General features: G+C 40.3%; 1 protein-coding gene across 1 annotated transcript in view; it reads left to right on the top strand.

Annotated features, from left to right (window-relative positions):
* MAML3 (mastermind like transcriptional coactivator 3) overlaps positions 1–24,592 on the top strand; it is a 486,946-nt gene extending 462,354 nt beyond the window's left edge. Inside the window, exons 3-5 of the mRNA XM_073604060.1 lie at positions 3,130–3,354; positions 8,109–8,193; positions 13,133–24,592. Of these exons, the coding sequence (XP_073460161.1) occupies positions 3,130–3,354; positions 8,109–8,193; positions 13,133–14,091 (1,269 nt within the window). The 3' untranslated portion in view covers positions 14,092–24,592. The remainder of the gene's footprint in view (positions 1–3,129; positions 3,355–8,108; positions 8,194–13,132) is intronic.
* Positions 24,593–25,691: the final 1,099 nt, after the last annotated feature.

Raw genomic sequence — 25,691 nt, 5'->3', positions numbered from 1 at the left:
AGGAAAGCGGTGTATCCGGAGGAGACCCACGCAGGCACAGGGAGAACATGCAAGCTCCAGGCAGGTAGTGTCGTGGTTGGGATTCGAGCCAAAAATATTTATAAAAATGTTAGGGGTGTACTCATTTTTGTGAGATACTGTATATACATACATAAAACATATTGACAATAAAGTGTAAACCTCTAAATTCGAAAATAATTAAGTGGTGGCAAATAACATAGATAAAAGAGAAACCACAATCCAAAGAATTATCAAAAAGTCTACAAATGAAAATAAAGAATGAACAGGATAAGAAGTCTCACTCTGTGGTGAAAAACACCTGGAGAAAAGTCTGTGATGACTGTCTGAAAAAGTACTGTGCAATGCTCCCTGGCCAAAAGTGTATTACGGATTCTTAACAGAAGGTATTGACCCCTGTACTACAAATGGTCATACAGTGCATAGGGGGTTAAGGTCTCCCGCCGACCATTCTGTCTCCTCAGTCTGAAGCAGTCAAAAATTTTTCCAAAGCACTCAAAAATAAGATGAGACAGGCACTCTCTGTATGCTAAATACTTTAATAAAAACATAAAAATGCACACTCACATAGTCAAAGGGCTAAAATGGCTTTACAAATATGTGTAATACCAAGTGGCGTTCCTACAGGCTTATGCCAAACTCGATCCCGACCATGGAGAAAACAAAAGGAATAGCAGCCCTCTCATAGTGTAAAAACTTCCAGACTTTATTGAAATGTACCATAGTAGGTTACATCCACTTTTTGACGTGTTTTGTCATCACATAACATCTTCAAAAGGGGCTTCTGAAGACGTTATGTGGTGATGAAACGCGCCAAGTTGGAACGCGCAGTGCATAGACCCACGTGCAGTTGGAACGCACGCCAGAGTAGAGTGGCCCGCGACTTCCGCTGTATATTGGGAATTCATGTTTTTGAAGTGACTGTAACCTATTATGGTACATTTCAATAAAGTCTGAAACTTTTTACGCTATGAGAGGACTGCTCTTCCTTTTGTTTTCTCCATAAACATCTGAACATGCCACGAGAACCTACCTAGGAAGAAGGATGCCGGCTTGATCTTAAAGGGACCTGAGAGAGACCACCTTAAGCGATTTTGACTTCTCTTTGTCATATGACAAGAGGGTCAACTACCTCTGGTGAGTAGGGACCTTTATTACACACACGGTGAATTAGTAGCACTGGAGAGTAATTCTATATAAGAAGAAAAGCACAAGGCACTTTAACTTCATGTTGAAGATTGCATGTCTTGCACAGCATTTTCATTGATTGGGACTGAGCACTTTGCACAAACTGCTACTCATATAGCAGCTGATACCAGTTTTTAGATTTAGGTTTACTACGGACTGTTTATAGTTTTATGTTTGGAATATGTTTTTGGAACACATATTTATTTGCACATGTCCTTGATTGGTGGATGTTAGTTGGATATAGGTATCCACTTGGGATCACACTATTAATTTAATAGGATTTGTAACCTTAATTTTGTTGTAACTTTGCACTTACTACACTGCAAGCACTATTTGTACATAGGGCCTGCCCCTGGTGTCCATATTTATAACTGTTCAAGGTTGGGATAGCATCTGCAATCAAGTAGTATTTGGCGTGGGTGGATTTCATTTTTATTTTTGTATCAATCATGTAAAATGATGTGTGCAAAACATGCTAGAGGAAAATAAGGGAAATATATTTTTGAATAGATTTAAACTGATTTATTCAGTGGATTTACCAAACTTGATATAAATTAATGCGTGATTTTATATATTACATTATTAGCATGTGTGGCTAGAGTGCCTTCTGTTGATAGATTTGAAAAAAGATAAGTTACCCTTCTAAGGACAGCCAATCAGATTTGACCATCAGAATACATTTCTACATGCTATATGCTATTTATAAGATTCCCTGAACATTTGCTACAAGTTTATTCAAAAATGTGCATGTTATACATTACACATTCAGCATATATTCACTGGTTTGAGCATTTATACACAGTCAGATTTTTTTTTGCCATCTGTGTCTCATTGGGGAAATTTCCCTTCACTTCCTGCTCCTTAGCCAAACAGGAAGTGAGAGGAAATACCTACAAATTTAGGGAACCCCCAAGTCAACATAACTAGTGTCCCCATTGGAATATTTCCCTTCTATCACTTTTCTGGGAACAACCCGATATTTGGGATTTTCTTTTACTTTCACTTTCAATGATAATGGTAAACAGGACAAATAGCGAGGGTGAATCTCCTTAACGGGGGTACAGACAGCAATAAAAAGTGACAGGTGTTCTAATCCCTCTCCACTCTATCCATAGCAAAAAAATGTTTTGCCTTTAGTTATACTTTTAAGAGGAGCTCCAGTCTGGAAAAAAAATTCAAAGTCAGCAGCTACACATATTGTAGCTGCTGACTTTTAATAAAAGGACACCTACCTGTCCAGGGATTCCACGATATCCGCACACCCATCCAATTTGTCAATCTGCTTCGGGTGCAGGCGCCGGCATTGTAACTAAGGGAAACCGGCAGTGAAGCCTTCAAGTTTCCTACTGTGCATGCAGGAGTTGTGCTGTGCTTTCTGAATGGTCCCTCTGGGACTTGTGGTTGTCCCAGAGGGCAGTGGGGGGAGGAGAAAGGGCTGAAAATGCACTCGCGATCAGTGATTTTACCCAAAAGTGGGAGCAGGTACCTGTCAAAAACAGGTACCCGCTCCCCCCCAAAAAGTTCCAAATGTGGCAGTAAAGTGGGCGGGGGGGGGGGGTTTGTTGGTGTGAACAAGCGGAGCTTTTGGGTGGAGCTCCGCTTTAATGTGATCCCTGGTGGCTGCCAAAGGTGATATTTCTATGATTTTTACATATGAATCCAATTTGTACAGACTGCCACATTGACTTTTAGGAGCAGTTGTACAATTACAACACACGGTACAATCTGAAGGAACAAAAAAAAAAAAATCCAATCTCTCTAGACACCATTTTATAGTCTATTCCAAAATTCACAAATGTATCCTATATGTTCCTTTTCACAGTGTATTAAGTTTACTGGTTTGTAGAATAAGATTGTAACATTTGTTATTTTATTGGATACCATAAAGTCAATAATCAGAATAAATCCTGTTTTTGTGTGCAGGAGCAGAGTCCTGTTGGGATGTCCAGACCTGCTGGTCCCATGCAACAGTCTGTGCCAGGAGCCACGGCAAACCCAGGAGGACCAGGCTTCATAACCAGCCAGCCCCAAGCCGCTATGATGAAGCAGATGCTGATAGAACAGAGGGCTCAGCTACATGCCATGGAGCAGCAGAAACAGCAGTTTCTCAGGGAGCAGAGACAGCAGCAGCATATCCTGGCTGAGCAGGTGCAGTGATGATGATGACCCTGTATCTCAGTAGCTTACATACACATGTCAGGAACAATTGCTTTTCATTTGATAAATGGCACCACATGTTTCCATTGTCCTCACATGCAGCCGCATTTCATTTACCGTCTTGACTTAGTGTGTACTAAGCTTCTATCTTACATTATATCCTATTATCCATAAGAGTAAGAATTATAGGAGTAAGAATTACACCCGTAGGAAAGCACAGCAGCCTCTTATAACCAAGAGAAGTTAGAAAACAAGATCTTAATATCAAATATTCAAAGTTCTTTTTATTTTATGAGAAGGTGCTATAAAAAATGAAGACCAACCACCAGATGACTCAAGTAAAGCAGCAGTGCCCTCTAGTAGCCATATAAAGTAATTGCGCGTACCGTGTCTTCGACCTCATTCAGACTGGCACTGCCAAACCTACATTTATATGACATATAAAAAATGCTTGTAAGGATTTTTCAGTGTTGCCATTCACACTGCATGTTTATCTGCATTTCAGTGCAGCCAATTTAGTTGCCTTTAAAGAAAACAGAATTCCGTGTGTGCAGGATCTGATGAAACACTCTTGATGTGGCTAAACGCATGTAAGCGCGGCTAAACCTGCAAGTCACATTTTGCGCATTTCACTGTGCGTGTGGTTGCGGCTGCGGGGAGAGGTGCCGCCGCGCAGTGGGAACCACCCATACAAGTGTGAACCTAGGCTTAAAGTAGGAACATCTAAACACAGGAAAAAGTGAAGTGCCATAACAGCTGTTTATACTTCCCAGAAGCCTTCAACAATTAGAAAAGCTGAACGCAGGAGTGCCAGTATGAATGAAGCCTTAGGTCCTCTGTGCACAGGACTGGTGAGATGTAGTCTACACCCGGAAACGGCGGGTTCAGTGTCAAGCCTTGCTGCAGGCAGCCTGTCAATATCTATGGCAGGCTACGGCTGGGCTGAATACTGTACTGAGTGTTAGTGTTTATGGCCTTGTGCGTTTGGGGACAGTGGTCCAGAACACAGGTCTTCTCCCTCCCAGGCACACTAAAACACCAGGCAAAATGAACTGCAGGTAGATGGCCCTGTGTGCAAGGTTTATAGCTTACCTGGCTGTATAGCAGACTTTAGTGTGCTATGCACTGTTTAGAGAAAGGGCCTTGTGATTGCTTTAATCCCTTCCCACCATAACCTGTATGGTTATACTGTCCTTTTGGGTCCTAAGCCATACGCCATAGGGGCCTTGGTTTCCATACACTGCACCGATTATAGTTAAATAGCCTGAAACAGCTTAAGCAGTTTTGAATCAGATGCGCTATAATATTAGGAATTAGATGCTCTATAATATTAGGAATCAGATACTCTATAATATTAGGCTATATCTGCACTAAACACCAGCAGTACTAGGTGTATATCTCACAAGAGGGAAAAAAAGCAATGATTTGCATGGCTCTGCCCACTGTCCTGAAACAAGTAATAATCCTCTATTTTTTGGGACATGTAATTGCCTTCTGTTTTAGGAAAGCTTTACTGTGCTATGCAGGCATTTTGATTATTTTCATTCATTCTCACTATTACAAGTATGGTCTTAAAGTAAATCTGAAAGATATAAGAGGCAGCCATTGCTGCTTGTTGCCTGGCTGTTATTCTGAGCCTCTGGCTTTAGTACCTCCTTAATCACTGAACCAAAACAAGTATGGAGATCAAGAAAACCAGAAATCCTTATCTACATAATTCTTCCAGGTCAAAAGATTGTGGGGGTTATTTACAAAAGGCAAATCCACTTTGCACTACAAGTGCAAACTACAAGTGCAAAGTGCACTTGAAATTGTACTGAAAGTGCACTTGGAAGTGCAGTCGCTGTAGATCCGAGGGGGACATGCAAGGAGAATAAAAAACAACATTTTAGCTTTCACATGATTGGATAATAAAATCAGCAGAGCTTCCCCTCATTTCAGATCTACCCCTCAGATTTACAGCGACTGCACTTCCCAGTGCACTTTCAGTACAATTTCAAGTGCATTTTGCACTTGTAGTTTGCACTTGTATTGCAAAGTGGATTTGCCTTTTGTAAACAACCACCTGTAAAACCAGAGGGGCAACAGGACAGCCAGGCAATCAGCTATGTATTTCAGCTGTGTATTTAGCTGCTTTGCTGGAGGTAAGCTACCTACACACTTTGGGGTTGATTTACAGTACTAAAGCTGGAGAGTGCAAAATCCGGTGTAGCTCTGCATTGAAACCAATCGACTTCCAGGTATTCTTGTCAGAGCTTAATTGAACAAGCTGAAGGTAGAAGCTGATTGGCTACCAAGCACAGCTGCATCAGATTTTGCACTCTTCAGTTTTAGTAAATCAACCCATGTGAATTTTTTTTTTGTTCAACCAGTTGGCCGGTTGATTCCATCATCCACACAAGCAATGTAGATGCAGGGATCTCCCCCAGTGTGTTGTTGTATTCTGACAGCGGAACTTTTCCCCTGTCGGAAAACACTGATCAGCACTGCGGCCATTGGCTGCAGTAGCTGATCAAATGCTGGTTTTCCAGCAGGACTGTTAGATGGGAGCGGGTCTAACAATCGCTTCTGTTGAGCAGAGAGGGATACACGCAGATCCAAATTTGTCTGTTTCCTGCTGAATCCGCAGAATTTTGATTCATGTGTACCCAGTTTTTAAGTGGAAATACCATTCCTAAACTGTTTGTTGCAATATTTTCAAGTTGTAAACAGTTATGACTGAAAAAATGTAAGTGGTGAGTATGGCCTATGTTAAATATAACCCACTTCTGTAAATTGCCAGATAAACTGAACAAAAAAGGATCATTGTATATTGTGACTGCTACAAAAGCAGAATTTCTGTGAAACTAAAGCCGGGTACACACAGGCCGAATGTTGGGAAACAACGGCCTGTTCAAAAAAAAAAAAAACGTCTGATACTCAGCCCGTGTGTATGTCTGTCTGTCTGACGGAAGCCAGCTGTTTGGCCGGCTTCTGTCAGACAAGCATGCTGGAAAACCAGCATCCGACTGACTCCCGATCAGCCCACTCAGCCAATGGCAGAAAGCACTGATCGTAGTGTTCTAGCGGGGGGGCCATCCTCCTGTCAGAACACAACAGCTCATCGCTGAACTAACCTCACATGGGTAATACAGCAGTTCCAACCAGAGCTGTCAATTCTTTTTCTTTCAACTTGCGGGGTTGAACAAAAAAAAAACTACTATTGTGTACACCCGGGTTTAGTATACGGTTAAAATATTCATACATCACGAATCAAAGCCTGAAACTTTACATCTTCCTGCGTCACCTAATCAGCTACCTTTGTTGACCTAATTGGACAATGACACAGCATCCTGTGCTGCAATATTCCCTGTGCCCTCTATCTACTTTAAGCTGCATAGACACACCCCATTCCCCAGGACCTGAAAACATTTTAAGTTTAGGTATAAAGCCGGGCATAGATGGTTGGAAACTCAGCTGGTTCAGCAGGGACCGGCTGAGATTTTTAACCATGTATGGGCAGGCTGAATGTACCCAAGTTGATCAAGCTATTATAGCCGCTAGCAGCAATCACTGTATTCTCCCAGCGGGGTTGCTTTCAACCCCCCCCCCCCCCCCCCCCCCCGCTGGGAGAATACAATGGCTCCATGAGAGGGATTCCCCCATCAACACTGACTGTATTAATGGAGGAATCAAGCAATTTTCTCTCCTTCAACCCGTGGTTGCAGGAAAGAAAATCGCTCCACCTATGGCCGGCTTTAGTCGTGCAGTCTAGGAGTTTTGATTAACTTTCCATAGCCAGTCTGATGTTTGAAACAATTATTCCAACAATGTTTGGAAATGCATATGATTTTTTAACCATTGCCCAAAATTCCCTTTATTTTTCCTTTACATTAACAGAAATTCACTGTTTATTAGTTGTTTTCTATTTGCTGTTTTAAAATGATCTCCTATTGACAGCCATAAAAATGAGTATGCGCATACTGACAGGCCATGGGTGACTGGTAAACACTGGCAATCACACAAGTTAGATTTGTTTTAGTCCTATGTCCCACTCATTGGTTGAATGCCCCACTCCCAAGAAGCCCACACTGGTTGGTAATTAGCCCAGCATGGTCATATGGAGGAGACAGAAAATTCCTCAGCCCCATGTAAGCTCCCAACTGGAGCATCTCTCAGATTTTACACAGGGTCATTTTTATTGACCCTGGCTGAATAGAGCCGCGGAGAAAGGAAGGAAAGTTGAGTTTGTACTGCCGGGGAGGGGGGGGGGGGGGTAAAAGAATGAATTTATTATTTTTACTGCACTGAGGAAAATATGCAGGCAATTGCTGATCACCTTCATATAATGCTAGTTGCTTAGCTGTCTCATGCTACTAGCTAGCTGTGTCATGCTACTTTTTGAGACATCGATATGGTGATCAGAATATCAGAGTGAAGTAACGACTATGTACTATCATATTTGGTCCAGATCAGTAACTCAGAAGTATTGAAGGCATATTATTTTTAGAAGGTAAAGTTAGTAATAGAATCCTCCATACTCCCTTAATGCAGGTTTCCTTGAAATCAAAGGTGAATGGAGAAAACCCAGTTCTTAAGATTACTACCACATATACAGGAATGGAAAGATCCTCCAACAGGTTGTCTAGGAAAATGGTTTTCTGCCAGTGAGATCCCCCCTCATATGGCCCTCTTACATATAAAACAAGTCAGATTTGGAATTGCAGTGTGTATTCTTATTTACCATCTCTTTCTGCTTTTCACAGCAGTTACAGCAGCCACACATGAACAGACAGCATCTTCAGCAACAGAGGAATCCATATGGAGTGCAGCAAGTCAGCCAGTTTCAAGGTGAGTTATCATTTCCTCTGGGCGTTAATACAAACTCAAAAGCTAGAGCTTCTTGAGTATATGCTGGTGCATTTTATAAAATTCTCTACAGACTCTCGAAGTTGAAGGTTCATTATCCTTCCCTCCTGTTTTAATAAATCATCTCCAGAATGTAGGGTAAAAATCTTTAAAGGCATTTGGTCTTAAAAATGGGAAACTTCAGTGGTGTACATTCAACTGGAGCTGCTGTTGGGGAGTAAGATTTTTAACTTCGGGATCATGATATTTTGTATGACATTTCTACAGAAATCCTACAAAAAACATTATGGAATTCCAGCCAAAACATTTTTTCTGGACAGAGCAGGGAAGGGTGAGAACCACTGTCATATTTTTATTGCTGTCTAGGGCGATATCCACTCATGTTCTCTCTTGAGGATGAAAGAAGAAGTAAGATGAAATCCTACCTTTGGGAGATTTCAATTTTTCCTCCTATTTTGGTGAAAGCTAAAACATTTTAAATTGTTCTTGACTTTTCTATCCTGTTAGCCATGATCATCAGTATATATGCCCTTGGTTGACAGAACAGTGGTTTAGTGGTTTGCCTTGCAGCACTGGGGTCCTCAATTCTAATCCTGGTCAAGACACTATCTATAGAGAGTTTGCATCTTCTTCCTGTGCTTGCTTGAGTTTCCTGTGGGTACTGCAGTTCTCTCCCATTCTCATAAGTCATGCTGACCAGTTGATTGCCTGCTGTCTACATTTACCATTGTATATATGAGGGTAGTCTGAAAAGTTCACGGCCTTACACAGAAGTAGTGACCACACAGATATGAAACTTTATCACTGCACCAAGCCACTCCTCCAGATGCTCAGCGATGAAAATGGTACATGAACGCTACATGGCTTTCATGCGTTCTTTGCAAACAGTTGGCATCCCCTATAGTAAAGTTGAAAGTGGAAGAAGACACAAAGTGTTCCATCAGTGGGCAAAGGGATGGCAACAGTCTTCTGCACCGTTGCTGCACATCCTTGGAATCCCAGAAGACCGTTGCCATCACTTTGCCCACTTATGGTACACTTTGAGCCTTCTTCTTCCACTTTTTCCATTTTACAATTGACTACGGGTGGAAGCCAACTGTTCGCGAAAAGTGCATGAAAACTGTATAGTGTGTAAGCGCCATTTTCAGCACTGAATATCTGGAAAAGGGACTTGGTGCAATGATAAATGTCTGCATGGTCACTCCTTCTGTGTCAGGCCCAGAAACTTTTCAGACTACGCTTGTATATACAGTACAGTATGTATGAGATAGAGACCTTAGATTGTAGGTTCCTTGACGTCGGGGGCTGATGTGAATTTACAGTAAGTAGATTGCTGCATAAATTACCAGTACTACAGTATATAAATGCCTGTAATAAATCAATAATAAGAAAATGAGAGTGAATCTCCCCAACAAGGAAACATACAATAATGGGGGAAAAAACATACAGGGGTTCTACCCCTTTCTCTTTGCATCCAAAACTTGAACAAAAGGATTGGTTGGAGATCTACTTAAGTTAGCTGTCAGCTCTGCTCTTTGTTTTACGGTGAAAAGTCTTGTAGGTGTGCTTGAAAACCCTGCCTTATCCTTGCAGATTACATGAATAATATTTCTAGCATCATTCTCCTATAAGAAAGAGCTTAGGTTAAAGTCTATTGGTTTGCCGCATCTTTTGGCAAAGAACAGATAGAACAGTATTAATTTACCTGGCCTAGTCTCACACTGACTTCAGAGATATTACACTGCCAGAGCCATAACACCTGTGTCTGCTCCCTGTGTAAGTTATCCTGACTTTATGTCGCACACATTCAGCAATCTGGAGACAGTAAAGCCAAGATTGATGCTCCTGACCTCTTAGCTGCCGAAGGGATTACTGCACAGATCAGGGCTTTCCAGCCGCTGTATAATAATAATTCATCATGTCATGATAAAGCCTGCTGCTCTACCTATATCTTCATGCCACACAGAGATGCTAGGACAGAGCCTTCAATCACCACAGTTTTATGTCTGACACATTCTTTGCTCTCCTACCCGGCTTGTGTACAATAAAAGGTGAAGGAGCTGACTGTGAGCAGATCACTGGAGAAATCCCATGTTGCACCAAATTATCACTAACTTACTTTTACAACACAAGACTTAATCAGTCCGTTAGTTCATTGCTGGGCTGATTGTACAAATGTTTGATTAAAAAACTAGACAATTACTGTATATTTTGTATAGATTGCAGTAATGATTGGTAAAAACTGGCGCTTCTAACAGTTTGTTGAGACCTCTGCTCTTCAGCTCCTGGATCATTATGATGGGTTCCCAAAGTCCCTGTTGGATATATTATTTTGTTTATATTACAGAAGTTGCTAAAAACACAAAAGGTGGGCAGGAACACCGAAACTCCAGGTCTAAAGAGTTAAGCCAACCATACATGGAATAAAATTTGGCCGTTCAGCAGGGACCAGCTGAATTTCTATTCATGTATGGACTAGCTGGTTGTACACAAGTTAATCTATGGGCTGACTTGTGTACGACCAGCCTGTTGGCTTTTCCTGAACAATGAGGGCTGCTGGCAATAGCTCAGCAGGAGGGATTACCCCATCCACATCAAATGTGTGTATGGGGGAATCAGTTCATTTTTATTTTTTGTTCAACCCACTGGTTGAACGAAAAAAAAAAACAGGTACTTTATGGCCTGCCTTAAGAATTATGGCAAAGAACTCTTTCTAAAGAAGTACTACAGCATATCTTTGACACATTCAAGCCAAGGGTTGGCCCATCAGGTGCTATGTAAAACTAAAATATCACTTTTGGGTGGATTGACCTTTCCATTAGATGTGGGGGTTGACTGAATTCAAGTAAGGCAAGGACCGAATGCAGTTAGACATATATCCTGTATGAAGACTCATTTACACCAGCCCACAGTGTTTTGGTGGCCTGGTGTTAGTTGTGTTACAGCAGTGAGAGGCAGGTATTTTAATGCATCACACTGTTGACATTCTTTCTTCTTTTACTTTATTGAAGTGTCACAAATTGAGCTGCAGTGCGGTGACATGCATTGCATTGAGTTGCACTAAAGAAAATTGCAGCATGTCTCCATTTTCCGTACATGACCACTGCACTTTGGTGTAAACAAGGCACATAGAAAACAATTGTTTTCTTTCTGCCATAGCAGTGAGCTGTGTTATTTTTGTACTGAGAAACCCAGGTCACTGTATATAATGTGAATCAGCCCTAAAGCAGCCCATAGATGAACGAACAAAAATTGACCTGATTTCCCCATCTACACACTCAATGTGAATAGAGGAATCCATCCCAGCATTATCTTTGTATTCTGACAGTGAGGAGACTTCCCTGCCGTCATAATACACTGCAAGCTATAGCCTGCAGCGCTGATCGAGAGGTGCAAATCCAACAGGGTGGTTTGTACAGAAGTGGATCAGTAGAATGACTTCTGTACAACCACAGTGCCCATACATACTGTAGATTGAAATTTGACTGATTCAGCTGGGACTGTCCGAATTTTGATCCATGTATGGGCAGCTTAAGTCAGAGCTCAGGCATACTGCTTAGTAGATATGCAGGATGTAATACATATAAAGTACAGGAGAACACCTCACTAGACACAGAAATGTACCTCTGTTTGTATGCACTGAAGTTTCTGCTGACCAAAACTATTTGTGAATGAAAGCCTACAATCACCAAATAGATTATTGTGGCTCATCCTGCCAATTCCAACCTATGTCAGACCAAGAGAGGTAGTGGCTGTCGAGTTGTCTTTCTTCAAAGTTAACTATAGCTCTGGTCAGAATATTTACAGAAAACATTTCCTTCCAAATATTCAGTTTTGTAACATCATATCTAATATGATCACATTAAAGAATCTCTTTTTCACTGGGGATAACTGCTCCAGGTATGAAGTGCAGGCACCAAGGGAGAGGTACCAGTATATACCTCCCAAATATTCCCACATGACTCAGGTAATGCTTGAGCATTTCCTAGTACTTAAGCTTGCCCATCCTTTCTTACCTACTGCACATTCTTAATGGCCAATGAGGCTGCATATCATAATTATGAGACAGTAGTAATGTGTGGGGCCAGGGCTTTGCTGCAAGCTCCAATACTACCTGGAAGTGTTGGAACTTTGTGTGCCAAAATGATCTGGCAGTGAGCCATGGCATTGTGGTTTGGGAGGCTCCTCTAGGTACCAGAAAATTATAACTGCAACAATTTGCCTCCCCACAGGACTGACTCTATTAAACAGAATGCATGCATGCCCTTTTTAAAATAACCATAGCCGTAAAGAGAAATATACAATTTATGTCAATGCTTTGTATTTAATTTGGACAGTATTTGTTTGATTAACAATTTTGCACAAAACCAAACTAACAAAATAATGTAAGCTCAATTGCTGATGGGTAACGAGAACCCCTGTAGCCAGCTTTACTGATTATCTTCTTAAATACATCCTAAGAATGAGATTGGTCTTCATCTTAACACAGCTTCATGATAGGCAAGGACGGGGAGCTATGCTTGTATTACAGCAATCAATAATCCCTGTCACGGAGACCCTCCTATAGATTTCATCTGATTCTCTATTGAACAAGGTTAAACATGTCTGACTACACATCATAAGGCCGGCACAGCAGGCAATTTTCCTATTATATTGATTTTTACCTTCCTCCTTCCTCCTTGACTATTAAGAAATCTTGCACTTCAGATTAATGGCCTCACTGTTATTCAGAATTCAGTTTACTGTCACTTATGGTGTTTTCCATAGAACATTGATTAGTAGCCATGCAATGACATTTCAATAGCCCTGCATTTGCAGGAGACCAATGTCTAATTCAGTAAAGACAGTTAAATAAAATAAATGTGGTTATACATAAAGTAATTAAAATATTTCATATCTTCATTGATTCCTTTTTATATAGGGTCACCACAAGACATTGCAGTGGCTCGAAACCAAGCAGCACTTCAGAATATGAGGGCATCCCGGATGATGGCCCAAAACACTGGTATGATGCCTATGGGTCCTTCACAAAACCCAGGAACAATGCCTACTGGCCCTCTCCAGCCTGAAATGGGAATGGCTCCCTATAGCAACACATCATCAAGTCAGCCGGGAATGTATGGCATGAACGCAGGAGTAAACCAAATAATGCAGCACCCAAACCAAAACTTAAACATGAGCCATGGTGCTGTACAGGGTCCACGGCAACCCAATTCTGGACAGGCGCTGGGCATGGTTGGCGGATTTGGTCAAAATATGCTTGTAAACTCTGTGATGCCTCAACATCAACAAATTAAAGGACCTATTGGTCAACCCATGACCAGATCTCAGGCTCCAAGACTTCAAAACATGATGACATCTTTACCGCAGGGTGCACAAAATTGGACTCAACGTGGATTACAAGGCATGAGAACTAGCGGTGATATGGGGGCTTATAACAATGGATCTGTTTATCCAATGCAGTCAGGACAGTCAAGGATAAGCAAACAGCATTTTCAACAAGGGATGGGCCAGAGTGTTGTTGACAGCACAGGAACAGTAAGAGCCCTAAACCCTGCAATGGGCAGACAAATGATGCCATCATTACCTGGACAAGGCACCAATCAGCCAAGACAAATTATGTCTGGCATGAACACTGGAGTCCCAACCATGACGGGATTTAATCAGGCTCCACAGCAATTACCCCCTGCAAATTTTCCTCAGAGTAACCAGAGTCAGGCATATGACCGAAATCAAGATATGTCATACAGCTACTCAGATTCCAGCACTGGACCCTTTCCAGGTCTACCAGATGGCACAGACCTTGTAGACTCAATTATGAGCAGGGGGCCAGGAGATGAGTGGATGCAGGAACTCGATGAGTTATTTGGAAATCAGTAAAAAAAATTATTGGAACAATTACATAAAAGTTTTAATGTGCTAAACAGAAACGGACAGCAGTCACAGCACCCCATCTATTTCTTTTCTGTGTAGATAAGCTCAACTGCGGGCAGTTACAGAAGCATTTGGTGGGAAAGCAATGCTGTCAAGGTGGGGAGAAGGTTGTCTTATAGTCAGTAGCGTAAGATGATAGATGTTAATGGTAACGGTGATGTGAAAGCGTTTGGTTTATCCCATTATCACTGGCTTGGATTCATGCATTACATACAAGCAGAAGACAACAGTGTGGCCAAATATCTGCATGGTTACCCACAAGTTTGATAAGGGTCTTACCAAGGAAGCAGACACTTCCATTACAGTAAATTAACTTATTTGATTTTGAAAATATAAATGGTTAACGGGTTTAGCCATTAAATATCTTGCTTTAAAATCAGACAGGGAGGCAGAGTTACAAAGTGCCACATTTCTACATTAGAGTACAAGACAGGAAACAGTAAAGATATATATACTACTCAAGAATCGAGAGAGCTTATAACTATGGCAGGATCCTAAAATTATCACAAAGTAAAGTTCAGTTTTATGATGTAGAATATACGTTGTATAGACTACACATTAAAGTGTATAAACTGGCACCACTATACCAATATAAATATATATGTATTAGACTATGGCTGAGAAGTTTTGCCTATATAGTAGGGTATAGTAATAAAGCATCCTTGGTCATTCTTAAGTGAACTTTGCCTAAAGTTAGTCCCACCTCTGCAAAATGAGCCAACTGGATAATCCTCCCATTTCTCCACCAGTTCCTGGGTCCGTACCCAGAAATCTTGGACTGTTGTCAAGTATTAATTAAGTATTCTTCAGTCACAGGCAGATTTTTTGAGGGTGATCAGCAAAGCCACGAATAGTAATAAAATGACTTGTTAACAGCATATTTGGTTAAATATTTCTTTTTAGCCCTGCTATTCCAAAAACATTTGAAGCATTTATTAAGATGAAATTGAAAAACAAACTGTGGGGAATTCCAGCTTGAGCATTTCAGCATGATATTGCAGCTATTTCCTATGCTGCTGCTAGGACAATTAATCTTGGTGCCAAAACACAGAAATGTTAGATTTCTTCCCCGAGTCACTTTTCCAAATTTTTAACTTTGAACCAAAAAAACTTGTCTGATTTTTTTTAATGTGACTATATTGTTCTCTGATGTTTTTAACTAGTTACAAGGCACAATTGCAGATGTTTTTTGTTTATTTTAAACCGATAGGGACAGTTGGACACAAAAAAAAAAAACTGAAGCAAAAACAGAAAATATCCTCCGCTAAAAAATAGTTAATGGAGAAGCCTATGAGTTAAATCATACTTGCATTTACATTCCTGGTGTGTAGATTCATACAGCATCATTATTGCAGTAGATAACTATTACCACTTTAAGGATCTGGGTCTTAATGTCAGGCCTGCAGGGGTAAAATATGTTCCTCCATCACTCCAAGTACAAAATTGAATTAGCATAAATCAAAGTATCCCAGTCTTGTGTAAAGAAGTATGTCTGTGCCTCCCTTAGCAGCCTTCCACCACCACTTAACCATTATCTTTTATTTATAGCCAACACCAGCAATCCTAACAACTCCAATTTAACACTTCTATTCTCCTTAAATAACACCCGCCTATTACATGTATGGAAAAAAATTAAAGTTGATTTACACCTTCCAAGATATTTACAAACCTAAAACTACTCCAGTTGCTGCATGATTATGATAGTCAGGGTCTCACTACCCATGTTTTCACCGATTCATTTCTATTCAGAGTCCCAGTAAGCATCTTGGATGCCAGCAGTGCACTCAACGCTGCTTGGTCTCTACTAAAAACAGTTTCCTAGAGAAATCGATGAGTGAAATCATACTTACATTTAGATCTTTGTTGTGAAGATTCATAGAGCATCCTTGTTGCAGTAGATAACTATTGGCACTTTAAGGATCTCGTCTTAATGTCAGGGCTGCAGAGGCAAAATATGCTTCCTCCATCACTCCAGGTACAAAATTGAATTGACATAGCTTGAAGTCCCTCAGTTTGGGACAAAGAAATAATGCCAGCTATACACGGTTTGAATTCATGCTGAACCGGCCAAGATTTGGACTGTTAATAGGCAGGCTGAATGTACCAAGTTGATCTATCGATTAGGTACAACCAGTCTGCCGCATTCGCTTGCGATTATTGCTGGCAGCTGCTATAGCCACTGGCGATAGTCTCTGTCTTCTCCCTGCTTCCCCCGCCCCTCCGCCAGGAGCAGATAGCTCAGCAGGAGAGATTCCCCTGTCAGCACTGTCTGTGTTGATGGGAGAATCATGTGAATTTATTTTCTGCAACCCATGGTTGCAGAAAATAAATTTGCACCGTGCATGGCCTGCCTAAGCCCGGGCCTCCCTCAGCAGCTTCCCACCACCACTTAACCATTCTCTTTTATTTATAGACAACACTATCAACCCCTAACAATTCCCTTTCAACACCTTTCCACCCTCCTTAAATAACACCCACCTATTACAGAATGAAATAAAACTTAAAGGTGTTTTCCACCTTGCAAAATACTTACAAACCTAAAACTACTCAACTTGCTGCATGAATATGATTGTCAGGGTCTCACTACTCATGCTTTCACCAATTCATTTTCTATTTGGAGTCCCAGTAAGCAGTTTGGATACTAGCAGTGTGCTGAAAGCTGCTTGGCCTTCGCTAAGAAGAAGCTTCAGCATTGAACATTCACCGAAAGCTTTGAATTCTGGAGGTGTGTTCTACGGAAAGAGGCGAATCAGCTCTGAGCAACCTTATAGAGTTCCTTATGGGGACACTAAAATTAACTGATTGACAGAGCTATTATTAGCCCTTGCCAATTACTCAGCACGAGTTTCCACTTCATAGCTAAAAAAAGAAACCCCCTTAAAATGTAGACTTGTGCACCATGAGAATCATGCACCCACAATGGTGTGCCATAGTAAGATCTTGAAATATGCTATCACTGTGCTTTATAAAGTCATCACATACAAGGTATGTGTTGCAAAATCATCACATTATATGGGGATTGGAGGACATAAGAACCTGATTTGCCAATGCCAAGCAACCAGGAGGTCCTATGGCTCCTATAGTAGCAAAGGTCTGGTAACACTTGTTAGCCCTGTTACTGTTGGTTAGATTTATTGCAAAGTTGAACTCGTTAATACAGAAACATTCTTTAAGGATATAAAATCTGCTCTGTGCACCTAATGCCTTTGCAAACCCAGAAATTGCCCTGCCAAAGTAATGATGACATTATCATTGTGCTACACATAGCCTGTGCATAATAAAGAGATGTAGGTAGGAACTAGCAGGTCCAACCATGGCAGGCTGACAGAAGAAAGCCTCATTGGGGTGGACACAAGACTTACCCTGCTTGAAGAGAGAGACAACAGAGACTAGTCTTTATTATAGGAAACCTTTGCACAAAGGCAAAGTGTAGAAGCTGGTTCATGCTGGATTTCTGCACAAAGTTTAAAGAAATACGCAAAGAACGCAGAGATTCAAGTAAAAATACACATAGCTTTTGTATGTAGACAATATTTGCCAAGATTTCAGCTTTAAATTTGGTCTTTAACTGGCTCAGTCCACCAAAACTGTAAATTTTACAGATTTTTCAAAACCTACTTTTCAGAAGCATTTTCTATATTCTTTCAGCTGCTTTAGGACTACAACAAGATACAATAGCTCCAAAAGTGAGTACACCCCTCACAGTTTTGTAAATATTTTATTCTATCTTTTCATGTGACAACACTGATGAAATGATACTTTCCTACAATGTAAAGTAGTGAGTGTACAGCTTGTAGAACAGTGTAAATTTGCTGTCCTCTCAAAATAACTCAAAACACACAGCCAGTAATGTCTAAACCGCTGGCAACAAAAGTGAGTACAACCCTAAGTGAATATGTCCAAATTGGGCCTAAAGTTTCAAATTTGGGTGGCCACCATTATTTTCCAGCACTGCCTTAACTCTTTTGGGCATGGAGTTCACCAGAGCTTCACAGATTGCCACTGGAGTCCTCTTCCACTCCTCCATGACAACATCACGGAGCTGGTGGATGTTAGAGACCTTGTGCTCTTCCACTTTCCGTTCGAGGATGCCCCACAGATGCTCAATTGGGTTTAGGTCTGGGGACACACTAGGCCAGTCCATCACCTTTATACCCTCAGCTTCTTTAGCAAGACAGTGGTAGCCTTGGAGGTGTGTTTGGGGTCGTTATCATGTTGGAATATTGCCCTGCTGCCCAGTCTCCGAAGGGAGGGGATCATGCTCTGCTTCAGTATGTCACAGTACATGTTGGCATTCATGGTTCCCTCAATGAACTGTAGCTCCCCAGTGCCGGCAGCACTCATGCAGCTCCAGACCATGATACTCCCACCACCATGCTTGACTGTAGGCAAAACACACTTGTCTTTGTACTCCTCACCACGCTTGACACCATCTGAACCAAATAAGTTTATCTTGGTCTCATCAGACCACAGGACATGGTTCCAGTAATCCATGTCCTTAGCCTGCTTGTCTTCAGCAAACTGTTTGTGAGCTTTCTTGTGCATCATCTTTAGAAGAGGCTTCCTTCTGGGATGACAACCATACAGACTAATTTGATGCAGTGTGTGGCGTATGATCTGATCACTGTTAGGCTGACCCCCCACCCCTTCAACCTCTGCAGCAATGCTGGCAGCACTCAAACGTCTATTTCCCAAAGACAATCTCTGGATATGACACTGAGCACGTGCACTCAACTCCTTTGGTCGACCATGGGGAAGCCTGCTCTGAGTGGAATCTGTCCTGATGTATGGTCTTGGCCACCGTGCTGCAGCTCAGTTTCAGGGTCTGGGCAACCTTCTTATAGCCTAGGGGCCATCTTTATGTAGAGCAACAATTCTTTTTTTCAGATCCTCAGAGAGTTCTTTGCCATCAGGTGCCATGTTGAACTTCCAGTGACCAGTATGAGAAAGTAAGAGCAATAACACCAAATTTACCACACCTGTTCCCCATTCACACCTGAGACCTTGTAACACTAATGAGTCACATGACACCAGGGAGAGAAAATGGCTAATTGGGCCCAATTTGGACATTTTCACTCAGGGGTGTACTCATTTTTGTTGCCAGCGCTTTAGACGTTAATGGCTGTGTGTTGAGTTATTTTGAGGGGGACAGCAAATTTTCAAGTGTCATTTCTTCAGTGTTGTCACATGAAAAGATATAATAAAATATTTACAAAAATGTGAGGGGTGTACTTACTTTTGTGAGATTCTGTATAATGATGATGCTTTCTTCTTAAATCACAGCTAAAATCACGCTTATTGTCTAAGTAAATGATGTAGCAGGAGTTAGGGTTCCATCTGTAATTTTATATGCTGACACAAGAAACTGATCTAAATATGTTATATACTATTGCTATTAGATGTTTTCTGAGATACTTAAAAGTGAAAGGTTACATGAATATGCAAAGCAATATTGTCTTTTGGATTGTCTATATTCGTAATGGTAACACCAGGCTTAAATTATTATTTTAGGCCAGATTCAAAATCAGACACAGTTTTTTTTATATAAACAAAGCTTGAAAATGCTGCTATGTAAGGAAAGTTCAAAGTGCGAAATGCTTACAATTAGTAGGTATAGCTCCTTATGCTATTCACATGGACACAGTAGAGACAGCTGTTTTAGGGGCTGAAGTAATATTTTGAACCACATACTGTTCATTTTTTAAGTTCTTCGCACATGGGCCTTAAACCAATTAATGTCCAATGTGGCCACATACAAAGGGATCACTGGTGTTGTATACCAAGGTCAATAAAGATCTTCTAATCATTTGCCAAAATGTCTGATAATGAACCTATCACTGTTATTTTTTCTATTGGGGTGGAGTGAGGCAAAGTCAAATACCTTGTGGGTTTTCCCTAGGTTTCCAGAACCATGGAGGCTAGAAAAATATATGCTTACTGAATATCCGCTTGCAGATTCAGGAAACAGATGTGTTGCATCACCTGCTTTCTGCTGGGAATAGACTGATAACATTTAACTGAAAACCTAATATCAGCTTGTCAAAGGGATGGTCCAGGAGCTGTATTTGCAGATTTACTCCAGAGTACTGCTTGGACCTTGAAGAAGGGAACATACCTCGAAAGCTTGTCCTGAAAATTTGCATGTTAGTGCAAATAAAAAAAGTATCACGGAAAGTACTTAATTGTTTCTATGGCTTCAAAATAAGTTGCCTATGGAAACAGAGGCTGGTTGGCTTGCAAAACACAAAAAAAATTACAGGAAAGCAGTTACAGCACTTCTGAATTAAGGTGGTTGTAAACCCTTACATACTGTATACCCAGTGAATTGAATAGCCTCGGGTGATAAACGGAGATGAAGCAAATCCTCCTACATACTGTAAGTTGCACCTGTTTATCTTTCCCCTACATCCATTCAAAGTGCAGAATTTACACAGGATCTCTCAGCTCTGAAAAGCAGGGGGCGGAGTGCTGAAGTTATATCAGTGAGGGGAGCTCTTAGAGCTGATTGGAGGGAGGAGACACACCCCTTTCACACAGCACACAGAAACAGAGCTAAGGCTGTCAATCAGCTGGAGCTCCCTCTCCTGTCACCTTTTTTCTCTTGGTGTCAGGAAAACTTGTTAGAAACGACTCATGCTTATAACAAAGGAACGAGGCAGCGGACAGAAATGACACTTAGTGCTCAGGATTGAGACAAGTACACAAAAATATAGAGGGATATGCTTTGTTTATATTTCATGTCTGAGGTTTACAGCCACTTTAAATGTCTATTGCAGCAGGAAAAGCACACAAACATTAACACATCAGAGCTCAGTAATGTACAGCTACAGCCAATCTAACTCTGCAGTGGCGGTCCAGATAAGACTTGCATCTGTTTTTAAAAGATCTGCAGCTGGTTTGAAGTACTATGTGATGTTAGATCATTTTGTAATGTGATATTATCAGAAACTGTTTCACATAAAGGGAGCTTACATATCAAAGGTGACCACAACAAGGTAACGCAAGGAGTACACAAGGGGTAACAGTATGCCCTGAGCAACTCCCAATGGAAAGGAGGTGCAGATGAGGGACGCGCAAATTATGCTTATCTCCACCTCCTCCATTCTGTAAACCACTACTTCACAGTTTAGAAAAGGAAAGCGGATGAGCATTTTTCTTCTTCATTTATTTTAGTTGTGCTCCACTTATTTCAGAGTTCTGAGCATAACACACATTTGTAAAGCACACCACTGTGCTATATAAATGTGTTTTTTTTAAAAAAGTGGTGGTATGGTTATTTCACTATACACTAAGCCCTGGTTTACATTCATGTCAAATCGCATGCCAAATCGGCAGCCATTGCCTGCAATGGCAGCATCCGAATCGGTGCGACACCTCATTTTGCGGCACCGCACCGATTCCCAAAAGTAGTTTCTGTACTACTTTTGGCTTTTGGGGGTGCAATTCCCATTGACATCTGTGCAGAAACCCGCACAGATGTCTCTGAAATCGCCCCCGAAGTCGGGACTGACAGGCAGGAATAAAATCGTGCGAGTTCAACTGAACTCGCACGATTTCATTCCCGCAGTCAGTGTGAACCAGGGATAATACTGCTGCTTCATAAATGGACCCCTTAGGCCGGCTATAGACGGAGCGATTTTCTTTCCTGTAACCACAGGTTGGGTACACTCACCACTTGGGTACATTTAGACTGCTCATAAATGGTATGAATCTTGGCTGCTTCCTGCTGAGATTCGAACCATATATGGCCTGGCTTAAGCCTAGCATATAGGGCTCTTTCACTCTTATGCATATGCAGTCGCATGTATGTTTGACAAGCATAATTGCATGCATTTATGTATGGATTTGTGTGAAAAGTGTAAAGTTTTCTTCATTCAGTATTCAAAGTGAGGGAGATACATTCAGAATAGGGATTTGCCATGGTAAAGATACATTAAAAATGCATAAAACTGCATGACACATGCATTTTGAGCATTTACTGTTCGTGTTAGCAGAACTGCTTAAGGCTGGTTTCATACTATTGTGTTAACGCTAGTTACCACAACATGTATTAATACATGGCACTTTATGCAGTCCATTGTCATGCTATTTATATTGTCAAACAAATACTATCTGTGCTAAGTGGAACTACTTGAATAATTAAATATTTGACAACTGCTGCACTCAATGTATTGCACTTATCACTACCAAAATACATATAAAAAGAAAAAAATGATGCAATGTCCTTAGAGGGCTTTGAATGCTTAAATGAAAATCATATAACAATAATTAAATTAAGTGTTCTCATAACACCAGTAATCATAAAGTGCATAGAAAATTCATGAAAAATTCATTAAAAACCATCCATCACATATACTGTATATACCACAAAAACTCATCAAATTAATAGTAAATATATAAATAATTTTTAAAAATGCTCATTGCGCAACGTCCATAAATGAGTGTACTTTATTAAAAATAGGCATATACTCATAAGTCTGATACAACAACGGGCAGTTGTCGTCCTACACCCCGGTGGGTGAGCTGATGTCACCGCTATGTCCTCCGCCCAATGTACGTTTCGTCGTAGGAAACGTCGTCACTGGAACAACGGAAATCACACTTTATGATAACTGGTGCTATGATAACACTTAATTTTATTATTATTTTTTCATTATTATTGTATGATTTACATTTAAGTATTCAAAGCACCCTAAATGACACCGCAACATATTTTTTTTTTTTAATATTCATATTGTCTGTCTGACACGTAAATTTAGTAGGGGGTAATGCACTGGCACTACAGGACCCCACAGCCTGTGTGGCGAGGTGACGCATATGTTACCTTAACAAAATAAGGTGTGAACAGGCCTGAATGGGTTTCTCCAACACAGCATGTTAATGCGTGAATTACCAAGCATTGGGGTGCATGCGGTAATACATGTAACTACAGTACACACAAATTCAGTTTGTCCTATATTTTAAAAGAGCTGTAAGCTGCAGATGTAGATGAGAAGTAACCACCCCGGAACGTGTGGAATTTCTACTGGAATGCTTTATCATAACATAAAATGCATGCAGTTTACTAAATAATAAAGGACCAGCATAAATAAATACATATATAGGACCAGCAGTGGTCAGTGTCTCAGTCTACGAATATGTCTGGAATTTTCTTATAGATTGTTCTGGGACGATACCCAGTGAAGCGAAAGATTTGTAGGGCCCAGTAGTCACTCATCATTCTGCATACACAGAAGCAGATGAGGAACGCTGATGTAAGTGCAAACACCCCCAGGTCCACAGATCCCAATGAGAGTTGTTATGTAATATAGCTGGAGATGTTTATGATGGGAAGGGTTGATGCTTGGTGGCCTACAGCTCGTCACCTTTTATTTTCCATACGTATACCTATGTGAAATCAGCCCATAAAACCACTGCCTCTACTGTGTTTAAAGTTGGCTATAATCAGTAGAACTTCATTCCAAATTTTTCATTTTAAGAACGTTCGTTAATTTTCTAAATGGTTAGTGGAGTCAAATCGATGTTCGTCTTCGTCCACACGGGAAAATTGGAAGGAGTGGAATGGAAAAACTTTTTCGAACTAATGAATTTCTAACAGTGAATGTGGTTTTCATTCAGGAAATTACATTCAGTCCGAAACTGAATGTAAAAAGCAAATGAAATGTTGAAGTATTTTAGAATGACATTTATCCATTGATCGAATGTACAAATTATTTTCGTACAAATGTGCTCTCAAAATCTATTAGTGTATAGCCAGCTTAAGGAGATGTCTACCAAGTGAGGGAGAACAGGGGAAACATCTAACACTGCCAGACCACAAAGCATTGTTCCTGTTAGCAGTACATCGTCACACACAAATGGTGGCAGGGAGACACAGTGGCATAATCTGCAGGTAATAGAAGAATGATCTCTAATGATATTTTAAAGCTTCCTCCAAATAATCTTCATTGGGACCAAGTCATATACAGAGGAAGGTTAGATTTCTTTTTTTTCTTTTTTTTTTTGTTTAATTATGGTGCTGATGTACATGTTTAAAAAGGTTATCTGTAAATATCTTTTTACAAAATGCAGATATCACTGGGTCTATTGTCTGCACATATATATATAAATAAAATAAATATATATATATATAAATAATTCTATACATATATATATATATATATATATACTGTTTGTTTAAAATAGAGTATTTTTATTTCTTTCTCTGACTCATCATCAATGCGGTGGATTTACACTTCAGACAGCATTTCATTTTAAATCTGGACTGTACAACTTACAACAACCTTCGCCATTCAAAGCCGATTTTTTTTTTTTTTTTTTAACGTTTTCAGATTTTCTATCGGATTGTTTCTTGAAATTGTAGATTAATGGGCTGTAGAAAAAAAAGTGATATTGGCATACCACTTTTGATGAAAAAATACATTGAAATAAAATGTTATCTAAACAATTCAAGTGTGTTTATTCTGAATGATCAGTTGCATCATCTGTGGTCTAATAATTTCTCGTGTATTCTTATCCTTTTTTTTAAAAAGTTAACTTTATTGCACATCAAAAAGATAACGTACATAACATTTTTGCAAATGTAATATATAAATCAACATAGAGGAAAAACAAAAGGGATTGAGCAAACATTGCTCAGGTATCACGACACAAAAGGTGTAAAGTGTCCATTGATTACACGTGGATCATGGACCAAAGGACCTAACATGTTGCATAGATATTTCTACAGGTGTAAAACAGGTGTCATCCGTAGAATTGTATATATCAATACAATAATCAGCATGGTAATAGATTTTTTTGCATATTATAAAACTCGATACAGGAAGAGTTGGGTGTTTTTAGAGAATGACTCATCATCAATATAACCGAGAGGGCATCTTAAGGAGTTGCAAATTTTCGGTATTAAGGAAATTGACCTGATATAAGCGGTGACTTCCGACCAAAATGCTCTGATTGGCGGACCTTTCCCGCACCATATGGTAAAATGTACAATCCGCTGGAAAACATCTAGAGCATACCGTAGAGGGTAACCTATGTACTTGAAGAAGGAGACTAGGAATATAATATTCCCTGTACAGAAATTTGGTCTGATTAACTTTGTCCCTAGAGTAGATAACTGTAAGGACTTGTAAAGGAAGGATTTCCTGCCATACCTCCTCCTTCAATTATGGTTTATCCGCACGCCATTTAGATTCAGTGAGATTAAGTCTATTGGTTTTATAATGAAATACAGAGGAGTATTAGGTAGATATAAGTTTGGAGTGAGTTGGGTCCTGAATAAGTTGTTCCAAAGGGGAAGATTGTATAGAGATGTTATATGAACCAAATTAGGCTGCAACTGTATCTCTTAATTGAAGATATCTAAAATAAGCAGTAGGGGGAAGGTTAAAGTCTCCACAAAATTCAGGGAAGCGCGGAATGTATTTGTTGGGAACAAATGGGATATCAGTTTCACTCCCCTCCTAGACATGTATCCTTATCCTTGGTTATTTAAAAGATACTGTATGAAGGCAGCCTAGGTTCAATCATTTTCTTTCTCGAGCATT

Source organism: Aquarana catesbeiana, linkage group LG01, assembly GCF_042186555.1.
Source record: "Aquarana catesbeiana isolate 2022-GZ linkage group LG01, ASM4218655v1, whole genome shotgun sequence".
NCBI lineage: Eukaryota > Metazoa > Chordata > Amphibia > Anura > Ranidae > Aquarana > Aquarana catesbeiana.
Note: the sequence above shows the minus strand (reverse complement) of the source record. Positions and strands in the feature narration are given on the sequence as shown.